The sequence below is a fragment of the Antennarius striatus genome, chromosome 11, assembly GCF_040054535.1.
Source record: "Antennarius striatus isolate MH-2024 chromosome 11, ASM4005453v1, whole genome shotgun sequence".
Classification (NCBI taxonomy): Eukaryota; Metazoa; Chordata; class Actinopteri; order Lophiiformes; family Antennariidae; genus Antennarius; species Antennarius striatus.
Window position 1 is genome coordinate 13745754 of NC_090786.1, and position 11554 is coordinate 13757307.

At 40.3% G+C, this 11554-nt stretch overlaps 1 protein-coding gene across 1 annotated transcript; it reads right to left on the reverse strand.

The window, feature by feature from the left end:
- Positions 1 to 173: 173 nt before the first annotated feature.
- On the reverse strand, positions 174 to 10854 carry elovl5 (ELOVL fatty acid elongase 5). The gene is made up of 8 exons (XM_068327255.1): positions 10657 to 10854; positions 8160 to 8221; positions 7596 to 7783; positions 5309 to 5386; positions 4586 to 4757; positions 4029 to 4153; positions 2105 to 2239; positions 174 to 1890 (listed from the first exon to the last, which is right to left on the reverse strand). Exons 2-8 carry the CDS (start codon positions 8212 to 8214, stop codon positions 1765 to 1767), a joined length of 879 nt encoding a protein of 292 aa, XP_068183356.1. The 5' UTR covers positions 8215 to 8221; positions 10657 to 10854; the 3' UTR covers positions 174 to 1764.
- Between the last annotated feature and the right edge of the window lie 700 nt (positions 10855 to 11554).

Sequence of the window (11554 nt, forward strand, 5' to 3'; positions counted from 1 at the left end):
TGTCATAAGAAATTCACATAAACCTATCGCATTTTGCAATTCAGCAATTTTGTCAATGAAGGTGAGAATTTTATAGTTGGATGTTGCGGGCTCATCAGGAAAGCATGAAAATGTAGGTAAGACTTGTTTGACTAGAGAGGGCTTCTATGTAAGGAACAAAAGGAAAACAGAGATAAATCATTACAACTTTCTTTATTTTCCATAAAACCAACAATTTGCAGGTCATACCTTTGTTTTTACTTGAGAAAATAATATGTATCCCTCCCTTGTATACAAGATAAACATCTATGGTGTTTAGTCCAGTCGACGTAAGAATGAGTCCGGGGGATTTGACAGAAGATATCTGGCACAGGATTTGAACCAGGAACTTTGGTTCGTATCAGTCTGAAAAAAGACTAACACAAATGAGGCAGAATGATGACAAAAAGATGAAAAGAAGAAAACACATCACAATCTATATCACCTGGTCCAGAAGGCACACTATTTAAGTGCAGGCTTGAAGATGAAAAAATAGACATTAAAATGACTGCACAGTATTTGACAGGAATTTTTTTTTACTACAGGCAGTTGGGCAAAATTTATGTGTTGAGGAAAATCAGTCATAAAGATCATGACGCCATCTGCTTCATAAATACAATTTAGATATATTTGAACTGCTGCTTCCAAGCTCAATATTGAGCATTAATTTTTCATAGAATCTACCTGGATATTACATATTACATTTAATATTTAGCACTAAATAATACAGCATGATAATACTCATGATTACCTGATACCTTAATACTAAACAGCAGCTGGCTGCGGACGTTATGGACATTGCCGTCATTGATGTCAAGTTCTTGATGTTTTTCCTGGAGCTGCATTACATTACACACGATATCGGTATCCCCCCGTCCCTTTTCATGTAGACTAGATGACTGCAATCATTTTGTCTACAGTGACTTATCTGGCTTGCGGATCACAGTGTTGCTGGAGCCTATCCCAGCTGGCTACAGACTGGGATAGGCTCCCCCACTACACTACGTAGTGTAGGGGGGGGGGGGGGGGATTCTAGTGTGGGGTGCCTAAGGGGGCATGAGTTTAAATTTTACAAATGACACTCTAACTTAATGTCTGAAACAGATTTACCTATAAATCCTGCATGTGCAATAAACTGGATTTGGCTAAATATTCCTTACTCAAGACCCTGTATGTTCTGTAAACATACAGAAAAGCAAAACCTATGTTGACCTGCAGGTAGAATGCTTCACAGGGCGGAATGTACGATTATGTAACAGCCCAGACAAAAGTAAGGGATTACAAGTCACGAGATGCTCTAGTTATACATTACAGACTGTAGTCAGGTATTTGAACTGTTCTGCAGGATACTGATGTGTCATAGAATGTGATTAAAGCTTTAGCTGCCAACACACTCCCGGGAACTTCATCTTTGGACCTTCTGTGTGTAAAGCATCATAATGTGTTGGATTGCTGGTAACAGGACAAGACGTCTCAGCTTTCAAGGAGGGGTTTGCATAGAGGGAATAATATTGTGCAATGTCGGCCATTCTACACTGCGCTTGTCCTTTATCTATAGTAGATTAACTGAATACTTCAGTACCATGTGCAGGATTGTTTGTGAAAACAGGATGTCTCTGCATACAGTTCTTGTGGCTATGGCTTATTTTTTTATTGAGTGCAAGGCTGTTTGCGATGAGGAGATGTTCTGGCTAGCAGCATTAGTTAATGTGCTAAAGTGACAATACGATGGCAGCTTCTCAAATGTCAATCCACCCTCAGTTTCTTGTGTGGGGGAAACTCCGTCAGTGGCATTCTGTTGGCTTGTCCATTTGTTGATGCAGGAGAACCGTTCTGCTGCTTCTTCGGAGAGCTTCTTTGCTTCTTGTACGCCTAGACATAAAGAAAGGCAGAGAGAACATGTAAGCATTATCTTAAAAAAAAAACTATTTCATGAAAATACATTTCTATTTTCCCCAGATTTATAGTGCGTACAGTGGGAACGTCACATAAGGTTTTATGCAGGTCACAGGTCACATACAGTACATCATCAGACTATCATTTAAACACATCAGTCAACAGTTTAAAATGGAAGAAAATGGCTGACCTGAATGTAGAAGTTAGTGAAAAGGACGATGAGCGTGAACATATAACTGATTAGGAAGTACAGCCATCCCATGGGGAAGCCACATGGCCAAATGACTGCGCATACCGTGTGGGATGTGGTTATAAAGAACTGGATCTGTGGAGGAAACATGACACACACAAGCAGACCAACACTGGAGTAAGAAGGTGACCCAGAGAGCATAAAGAAACATAATATTGATCCAAAGGCTAAAATATCCTACAGACAGTAATTAAAGCTAAAGATGCAGCCCAACATCTGCAGAACAGCATCACCTTATCCATGTGAAGCAAACGTAACAACTGTTATGTCACATGCAGAAGTAGATTCAAATAGTTCAGGCTTAATACCATACAATTTACTTCAGTAAAATTTTGAGGCATGTCTATAGAAAGCGCAATATGGACTCCTAACTAGTCCATATTTCCATATACTTAATATCTAAAGTACATGGCAGTTTTGTCCCAATAGATAATAATAATAATAATAATAATAATAATAATAATAATAATAATAATGGATTAGATTTATATAGCGCTTTTCTGGACAGTCAAAGACGCTTTACATCGGATCCATTATTCATTCACTCCTCATTCATACTTGGTGATGGTAAGCTACGTGTGTAGCCACAGCTGCCCTGGGGCAGACTGACGGATAGATATACTTTATTGTACCAAACTGGGAAATTCACAATAGTAAGAGAACACTGCAAAGTCAAACCATTGTTAAGTAATAATACGTAATAAGAAGAGGATGCAGAAGACAGGGTTGGATGGAGGCAATTGATTCACTGTGGCGACCCCTGAAGGGAAAAGCCGAAAGGAAAAGAAAGAAGAATGAATGAATGCACAGGGCATGAATGTATTATACACTCTGTGTGTAATGATACACAGTTCATTTGTCATGAGTCGATGTATTCTCGTAAGCAAACATCAACTTTATGCTTTGCTGCACCTGGTATTTCATCCATAAACTATATGTCAGTACTTTTTTTTTTTAATAATAACTAAGACACTCTACACCGACCAGCCAAAAACAAGTCAGACATCTCAGCCAAGACATTCTACAGCCCACTGTGAAATGAAAGTGGATAAGGAGTAAAAATGACTTTTAGTTCATGGTAAAAAGATGATTTTTTTCAGCTAAACATGTGCAGCTTGATGTGCAAACATATGTAACCCATTTTAGTATTGTGTCCAACCGCAACACTGAAAAATAGGAAGCACTTGTTTTATTAACGTTAAGATGTGGAACAGATGAGGTATAAATTAATTTATGGTGACTTTCATTTTTATTACCGAGCATTCCCAAAAGGCCACTCGCTACCTATGAACGAAGTGAGCACGTCGCTTAGTGAGCAGATGATCCTGTCCATTTAAAAATTACAACTGAAGCCGGCATCAACTGGTGTGAGGATGTGTTTGTGCAGCAAAAAAAAAAAAGCAGAAAAAAACTTAATAAGTGAGTACGTTTACGGCAAAGCATAAAACTTATTGTGTTAGTTCATTTTATAACAAACCATAAAACTTCAAATATACTAATTTCCATCATAAAGTATAACATTTAACTTTAATACCGAAACAAGATAGTCACAAAAAGGCAATTTTAAATGTTTTGTGACACTATGAATTTTTTGGTCCATGCTGAAACCGTGAATGCTGTTTATACAGAAGTCTCAGACCAGCTTATGTGAAATCTAATAAATATTTGCTTTCAGTTTGCGAACATATAACCAAGTATAAAGCTGCACATTGTTTATTTTCACTTGTGTAATATTTTTCGTGCTGTTGAAAATTCATGCTGCTGAAAATATCTGTTCAGCTGCTACTGACATAAATGTGTTTGCATTGGTTTTACTGAAGTACAATTCTTCCACTGCTGTGAATAAACTGCAGGATGAACCCACCAGCTGTAACTGCGTGATGTATTTCTTCCACCAAAGGTACGGCCGAATTGCTGGAACCACTGAGAGGCCATAATAAGAATACATGACGACATGGACGAAGCAGTTTATGGCTGCGCCGAAGTATGCTGACGAAACACAGAAGACAGACACAAACATGTTCACCATTTCACCAGCATTCAGGAGTATAGTAAGCATCCAGGGCAGTAAAAAAAACAATATCTTCATCTGCTCTTCTTAGGACAATCACCACAAAGCTCAAGTCTCTCCTATGACGTATTTATGGATCAGGCATTTAATATTTTAATTTAACTTACATTACTGCAGGCTGTTGTGATGTTTACACTCTACTTAAATGGAAAAGAACAAAAAAGCAAGCTGCACAGTGCATCAGTGTTCAGGTCAATAGCGTTACGTTGTGCCCTTTAAGGCCCTGTCAGGAAAACAGACTAATGGGTTTAACACCAGGGCACTTGAATTATTTAGCTTGCCTTGAGGCCAAACTTGTTATTGGAAAGATTCGAGCCTCTGAAGAGTAAAGTTGAGTCAGAAACACTCACCGTGACCACACGGTATCCAGTTCATCACAAACCACCAGATATTCAGCATGCTAGCATGGTGGTAGACGTGAAGAAATGTAATCTGGTGACTATTCTTTCTCAGTATGAAGAAAAAGGTATCCATGAACTCGATGACTTTGGAGAAATAGTACCACCACAGGGCATTTATGATCTGAAAGATAAAATGGTTTTGATATAATGAAAAATGACAAAAGACACAAACTGTGAGAATTTCCAGAATTTACAATATGGTATAGAAATAAAACACGGTGCAAAGTTTCCTTCACACATACACACATCATAGGGTTGATAAGGATATATCTTTGCTGAAGGTCCATAAAGGTTCATGGTAAATCATAAAGCAATTCAACCGTCCATCACACTAACACAAAGATAATACTTTTTATTTAACAACTGCAGAACAGAAATGCCAGACACATTTCCTCCACTGCAGTGTAATCAGAGTGACATGAGTTGAATTGAGTTTCCGCATCGAAACAGCTGGGATACAGGTACATTCATCCATAGAACTGAGAGCAACACGTCATAGAAACAACACTTTTTGGGTGATTTTGTTCACCGACTGTATTTTAACTTTGTGGTTTATTGTAGAATATAACATAATTAGGGATTCTTGAACTTTGTAATGAAATCACGTTGTGATCAAATAAAACCAAAACTACAATAACCATAAAAAGGTTGTACAGCGTAAATCCAACCCACCTTTGTGTCCGCCTCTGGGGCGCTGTGAGTGTTCTGGCAGTACATGTTGTAACCACCATGCCATGCAGATGTTATAAGCTGAAGAATAAGCAGTGGAGATGAACGATGAATGGGTATCTGAGCAAATATTAAAAGCAATATCCACACTTACAGATACCCCAATGCCCAAAGGAAAAGGAAAACTGCAACTCTAAATACATCTAACTGTAAAAATATGACTTCCATAAGTTCTAAACACAATCTGGATCTGTCTGGCTTTTGTTCCTCAGCTGCTGAAGCTTTTAATAAATATTTAATCCAATTGAAAGTAAAACAACACAACAAAACTGTGCTATAAAATATAATGGATGACATGTTGGACAAATAAAATAGAAATAACTAACTATTCCATGTAAACATATCTGAAAGCAGCGACACTTTAATGAATAAACAGATATAAGTAGATGTATAGCTGAATGCTGAGTGTGTGTGTGTGTGTGTGTGTGTGTATGTGTGTGTGTGCGCGTGTGTAAACTACAAGAAAGGCCATCATCTCAGAGCCAGCAATCTACCTCCAGTGTCCATATATGAAGTTATTTTTCAAGCTCTTAAAATTTTTTAACTCTACATCTACAGCAGCATTGGTAATCAGAAATTATTCACAACAAATTTTAATAACAATAATTATATAATGAATATTTGTGCCCAGCAGTGTTGACAAAAAATAAACCTGCCAGCGCTTTGATTCAAATCGGTTGCTGTTCCTGTCTGGAGCTGATCTTGTGACCACACCATTGTCATGTTTGCTGGAACTTAGCACAAAACTGGCTCATACCCAAGAAACTGTAATGGATGGGAAGGAAAGTAAAGATACATCACATGTGCACAAAAACATTTTGTTCCCTTGCTCACTTGCAAACAAAACACCAGATGCGTTCATTATGATTAAGTGAAGTCTGGGTATGGTTGTGCGAATGCAGCACAAACCCTGCCACCTTGCAAAGTAAGAATTCAGTTCCATTGGGGGGTTTTTTTTCCCATTGATGTCTGCTGTATTAATGACATCCCACTTCGTACTGTAATTGTCAGTGTTTGTGTGTTCGTCCGCTCATCCGTCCGTTCGTTCGTCTGTCAGTTTGTCCACCAAATATTTTCGGAACCGTTGCAGATAGAAAGACAGAACAAAAAGCACATTACTTAGAAGGCAAAGGGGATGAAAATGAGATGATGACCTTGACCTTGAGAAAACTAGGTCAAGGTCAAATTTCAGCTTTTGTACACTCAGGAACTGGATAAAGATAGAAAGACAAGGGAGAAGGCCAGTGTGAGTAAGACCACAGATCAAAGCTAGTGAACGTAGGTAAGGGTAAAATTTTGAATTCAGGGGTGTCACAGGATGTTTCAGTCTGTGACTGCCTTGTTACACTTCTGCAGTCAGCTGTTTATAAAAGGGGGCTGGAGGACGGACCGGGCCTGTCATGCTGTCAGACGTCCAGCTGGTGTCCTTGTCTCTCGTGTCAACTCCAGCTAGGGATGCTGGGAGTCACAGGCCGCGTCTAATCAGAGTTAAACAGCACATGACACGACTGGGATGGATCCTTCTCTGGGACACAATTAGATGAAAATCACTGTCTACGTCTCTGATAAATATAATGCCACAGCTTTGATAACGCAGCAGAGAGAGATTAAGAAGGAAAACGACACGATACAGCAAAAGCACTACTTCATCTTACATAAGAAAGATAATTATTTAATCAGTGGAAGTGCTGATAGAGAGTTTTTCTGAATGGAGCTAGGCTGGCAGTGTCATCTTGTTTCTAGAATTTATGCTAAGTTAAGATTACTTGTTGAACTGAAATTCACTATAATTCATGGTTAGAAGTTCAGTATTTCACTGAAGCCATTTATCACACCTTAGCACAAACACTGGGAGCAGTTACACAAGTTAAAGCAAGATGCCACAGTGTTAGCTTCAAATTAACAGGGCGCAAAACTTTTACAGTTTGTATTATTTGAATGTTGCTCAGTTGGTAAATAAGAAACTTAATTTCTTCTTCCAGGGAGGTCAGGATTTGACTTTGTGGCTTTTTTTTGGTTTTTGTTTAGGAGGATTAGACAAAAAAAATACATGATGGGTTTAACACATCATGTATTTATCACACACACACACACACACACACACACACACACACACACACACACACACACACACACACACACACACACACACACACACCTCCTTTGTCAGTAACGTGACATTGCAGTGGCTGCTTTGTCCTGCTTTCTCGCTGCTGATTAGTCTGTTTACCTCATAGAACATGTAGAAGGACAAGCATGTGAGGCCCAAATTGTAGAACACCATGACACCTCTGCAGGAGAATGGCTGCCTGTGCTTCATGTACTTGGGCCCCAACCACACAATCAGAAGGTACATGGTGGTGAGAGCAAAGGTTGGTAGGTAGTTGTCGAGCAGCAACCATCCTTGCACCCGCTTGTCTGAAATATGGAGATAAAAAGGACGGATTTTATCACTACTGTGGCCCATGGTAGTGATAACAGCCGATTCATTTGAAAAGTCAAATCGGTGGCAGCAGTGCACACTGAGGATTGTTTACTTAACATGTGGAGAGGTTAGCAGCGAGAAGGGGAAAAACCCAAAAAGAATTCTTGTGCAAGTCCATGCATTCAAGTACAGCATGCAATTTTGGACTTGGCTCAGCGTTTTAGGTCATGTTTACCTTTGTTGTATGTAGCACTGTAACTTTTGCAGTAACTGCAGGAAATGCACCTCTTTGGAAGAGATCACATTGAAAAGAAGAGCAAAACTAAACATGTAAATCATCCTCCAAGATGAAAATATAACCTTTCTTACCTCTGGGACCAAATAACTCAAAGTAAGCGTTCAGTTTGTGATTGATGGTCTCCATTTGTCACCTGAAAATACAGAGCAAAGCGAAAATAAACCGCAACCCATTATGTGGCAGGGCATCTTGTAACAGAAACACGACATTGCATGAAATTGACCTGTGTAGGTCATTTAAGGGGGTTGAAGAGATGCGACACCTCCCTTTCTGACCAAACGACCCACACGTGCCACGCTTCCTTTTACCTGCCATCCCTCACCATCTGACAGATGACCCCCCCCCCCTCCCACATCTCTACTCTATGCAACCGAAGGCTACGTGAACTGCAGTTGATTGCTCTCCAACAAAAACACACTCATGATGATTAAATATGATTTTTACTAACAACATTGGACTCGGACAAAGATATTTGCTAATTTGGTAATTGCTATGGAGCACAGCCGTTATTATCATCCACCGATTCAATAGATTTCTTTTAATCCATATATAACAGGATTTATTTAATCATAAATCTCATCCCTGCTGCTCAACAGTAAAGCTAACAGAAAAACACACACACTTGTACAGGGTTTTCCGTGTGTCCCAGCTCTACAAATTGTGTTATGGTTAGCTGCTACGAATAGTGTATTACCGGTATTTGACTTTGTCCCTAATCTTATGAAAATATGGCTTATTCTGATCAACTGAGTACAGAAATATCCACACTCTGATTACCACAGATTTGGAAGGCAGCAGCAAAGCATAATAATCTGCAAGGGCATCATCAGGAGAGCCTGTCAGAGAGTCAGCACTGACAACAGCTAGAAGGCACGCCGCTAATGGCACTGAGAATAAAACTGACCAATCAGATCACGTCTCTGACATAAAAACTCCTTCATTCATTCATTCATTAATTTTGTGTAACTGCTTATTCTCTGTAGCTCAGGGATGTCTGACTAACCTTCCTACCTGAGGTGGGGGGCAACCCTAACCCTAAAACCCACCCTGACTGCAACCCTAAGTCACCAGTACATCACAGAACAACGTAGAAAGACAATCATTCTCAGTAAGAGTCACATTTGCAGTCAAACCACATGCTTATATAACAACTTTTTCAGTCATTTTTGTCAGCAATCCATCCTCTGACAGAAGGAACCGGTGACTAACTAGTCAGTTGTTGTATCATTGCACTCTGGGCTGATGATGCTGTCCTGATGGTGCTGTTTTACTTACATCTTCTTCATGACAAAATAGGTATTTCCCTGGAAACCTCCTTATGGTAAACTACAGGTTAAACATCAGATGTTCATGTTTTATCAACACATTCATGACATGCTTTTTGCTACATAACAATCTATCTTTGTCCAGGTATAATTTTCTAAGTACCACATCTCTGAGTCAGCCTGACCTTCAGATATATGCTTTAATCTCCCACATCTGGATTATGATCTGATCTGTCCACTGGTGAAACATCAGGATTTGTCCATGCCTGGATATTTTTCTATTTTATTTTGAATGGGTTACAGTATTATTATTTCTTCAGGGAGACAGGTTCTTATATTTGCAAAATGTTACAAAAAGAGGCCCTAACTAACAACATTGAGAAAGTAAAATTTTTATACTTATATATTCAGAAGCCGCACTCCTGCTTCATCAACATCCACCATAACATGCCTCAAATCAACTATTTATTGTATTACCTGGAAAGTTCATTAGATAGATAGATAGATAGATAGATAGATAGATAGATAGATAGATAGATAGATAGATAGATAGATAGATAGAAGTAACTATAAATAGTCTCTACACGTCATAAATTATTAAATCACAGTAAATCCTGCATCAGCAGCCAAAGCAGTATTTAAAAGTTTAACCGGGAGGAACATTAAGAACTGTGTAATGTGCTGGCGCCTCATCCGGTGTGTTCCTACCCTCAGCCGGCTGAGATAGGCTCCAAAAGCACCCGGAACCCACGCTAAGGATATGGCTGAATGAATGAATGAACGAACGAACAAATGAGTGAATGAATGAATGAATGAATGAACTTTGTGCATCATGAAAAGTCATGAAAACAAAAATAAAAAGCCTACTTTAGAATAGTACCCTAAAGCAGCCTGTTTGTACAGAGTTTGTGTCACCACGATCATTCGTACTGGTGATGGGGACGTTGTCCTCTCCTCAATCTGCGTGCTGCCGCTCATTTTCGCCACATTCATGTTAATTTTCCACGGGAAGTCCACGCGCAACACAAACTACACTTTCCATACCGTGTCCAGCGGTGTTCCAGCAGCCACCCACCCACCCCCCGATACAAGCACGGGATGTGCGCCCTGTGTCGATGTCTGTTCTGTTATTGTGTAGTCATATAATTACCGAACGGAAAATCCCGTGAAGGAAACAACTCTGAAATGACATAGATTATAAACGTGCATAGGGTTCCAGCCAGCAGAGGCTGAGGTCCCCCCCGGGAACATCACGCAGTGCGCGCAGATACCTTCGTTTAGTGGGAGCGTCAGCGCGTCTTACCTGGAATCCACGGAGCTGCCGCACACGGGGAGGGAAACGCTGCTTGTGGGGAGGAGGTGAGGGGACTGGCCACCTTATGGAGGCGAGGAGACGCTGAGACGGTCCAACCCGCTCCGTCTGGGCGGTCTGAGCTCAATGTGCAGGATTGTCGCTCGGTGGAAAGGAGTGGGAGGAACGCGCAAACATGTCCACTGACCTGCACCGGAGCTGCATGCGTTGTAACGACACGCACACACACACACACACACACACACACACACACACACACACACACACACACACACACACACACACACACACACACGCACAGGCGCTGAAGTGTGACAACCAGGCAGTGGAAAAGTGACTCAGAATAAAAATAAGTGTGATATTTAATCACACTGCAGGATGACTTTAGAAAAGTTCAAACACCCCCCTCCACACACACACACACGCACGCACACACACACACACGCACACGCACACACACACCGTTCACGTCAGGCCGTTATGACTGATAGCTCAGAAATATGTCGACGAATCTGACGACATTCCGCTGCGATTATGACCAGGTTTAATCAACCTGCTAAACCTGAAGGTTGTCTCCGGGTCTGGGTCGGGCTGAAGTGTCTGTGAAGTGAGGAGACTACCTTGTGTTTACTGGTGTGTGTTCAGATCAAAGATTCAAAGACAGTAAAGGAAAAAAAAAAATGTGTCAGCCCCCAGAAGTCCAACAGATGTTTGTGTGTGCACAATTACATTTATTTACTTTTGTTTGTTTTATAGCCATGACTGTGTGAGGTAGGCTAGAAACGGGCGGAGAATTGTGCTGAGAAAATTCTGGCACATATAACATTCATCATTAGTTTAAGCCTTTCATCATCATCATCATCATCATCATCACCATCATCATCATCAT

What these genes read in the sequence shown, in the direction of transcription:
- elovl5 (XM_068327255.1), bottom strand. Translation starts at nt 8,214, where the DNA reads ATGGAGACCATCAATCACAAACTGAACGCTTACTTTGAGTTATTTGGT. An exon ending in CTGGATACCGTGTGGTCACG is followed by an intron (nt 4,154 to 4,585) that starts GTGAGTGTTTCT and finishes GTGTTTCGTCAG; the next exon opens with CATACTTCGGCGCAGCCATA. An exon ending in TCACTAACTTCTACATTCAG is followed by an intron (nt 1,891 to 2,104) that starts GTCAGCCATTTT and finishes CTTTATGTCTAG; the next exon opens with GCGTACAAGAAGCAAAGAAG.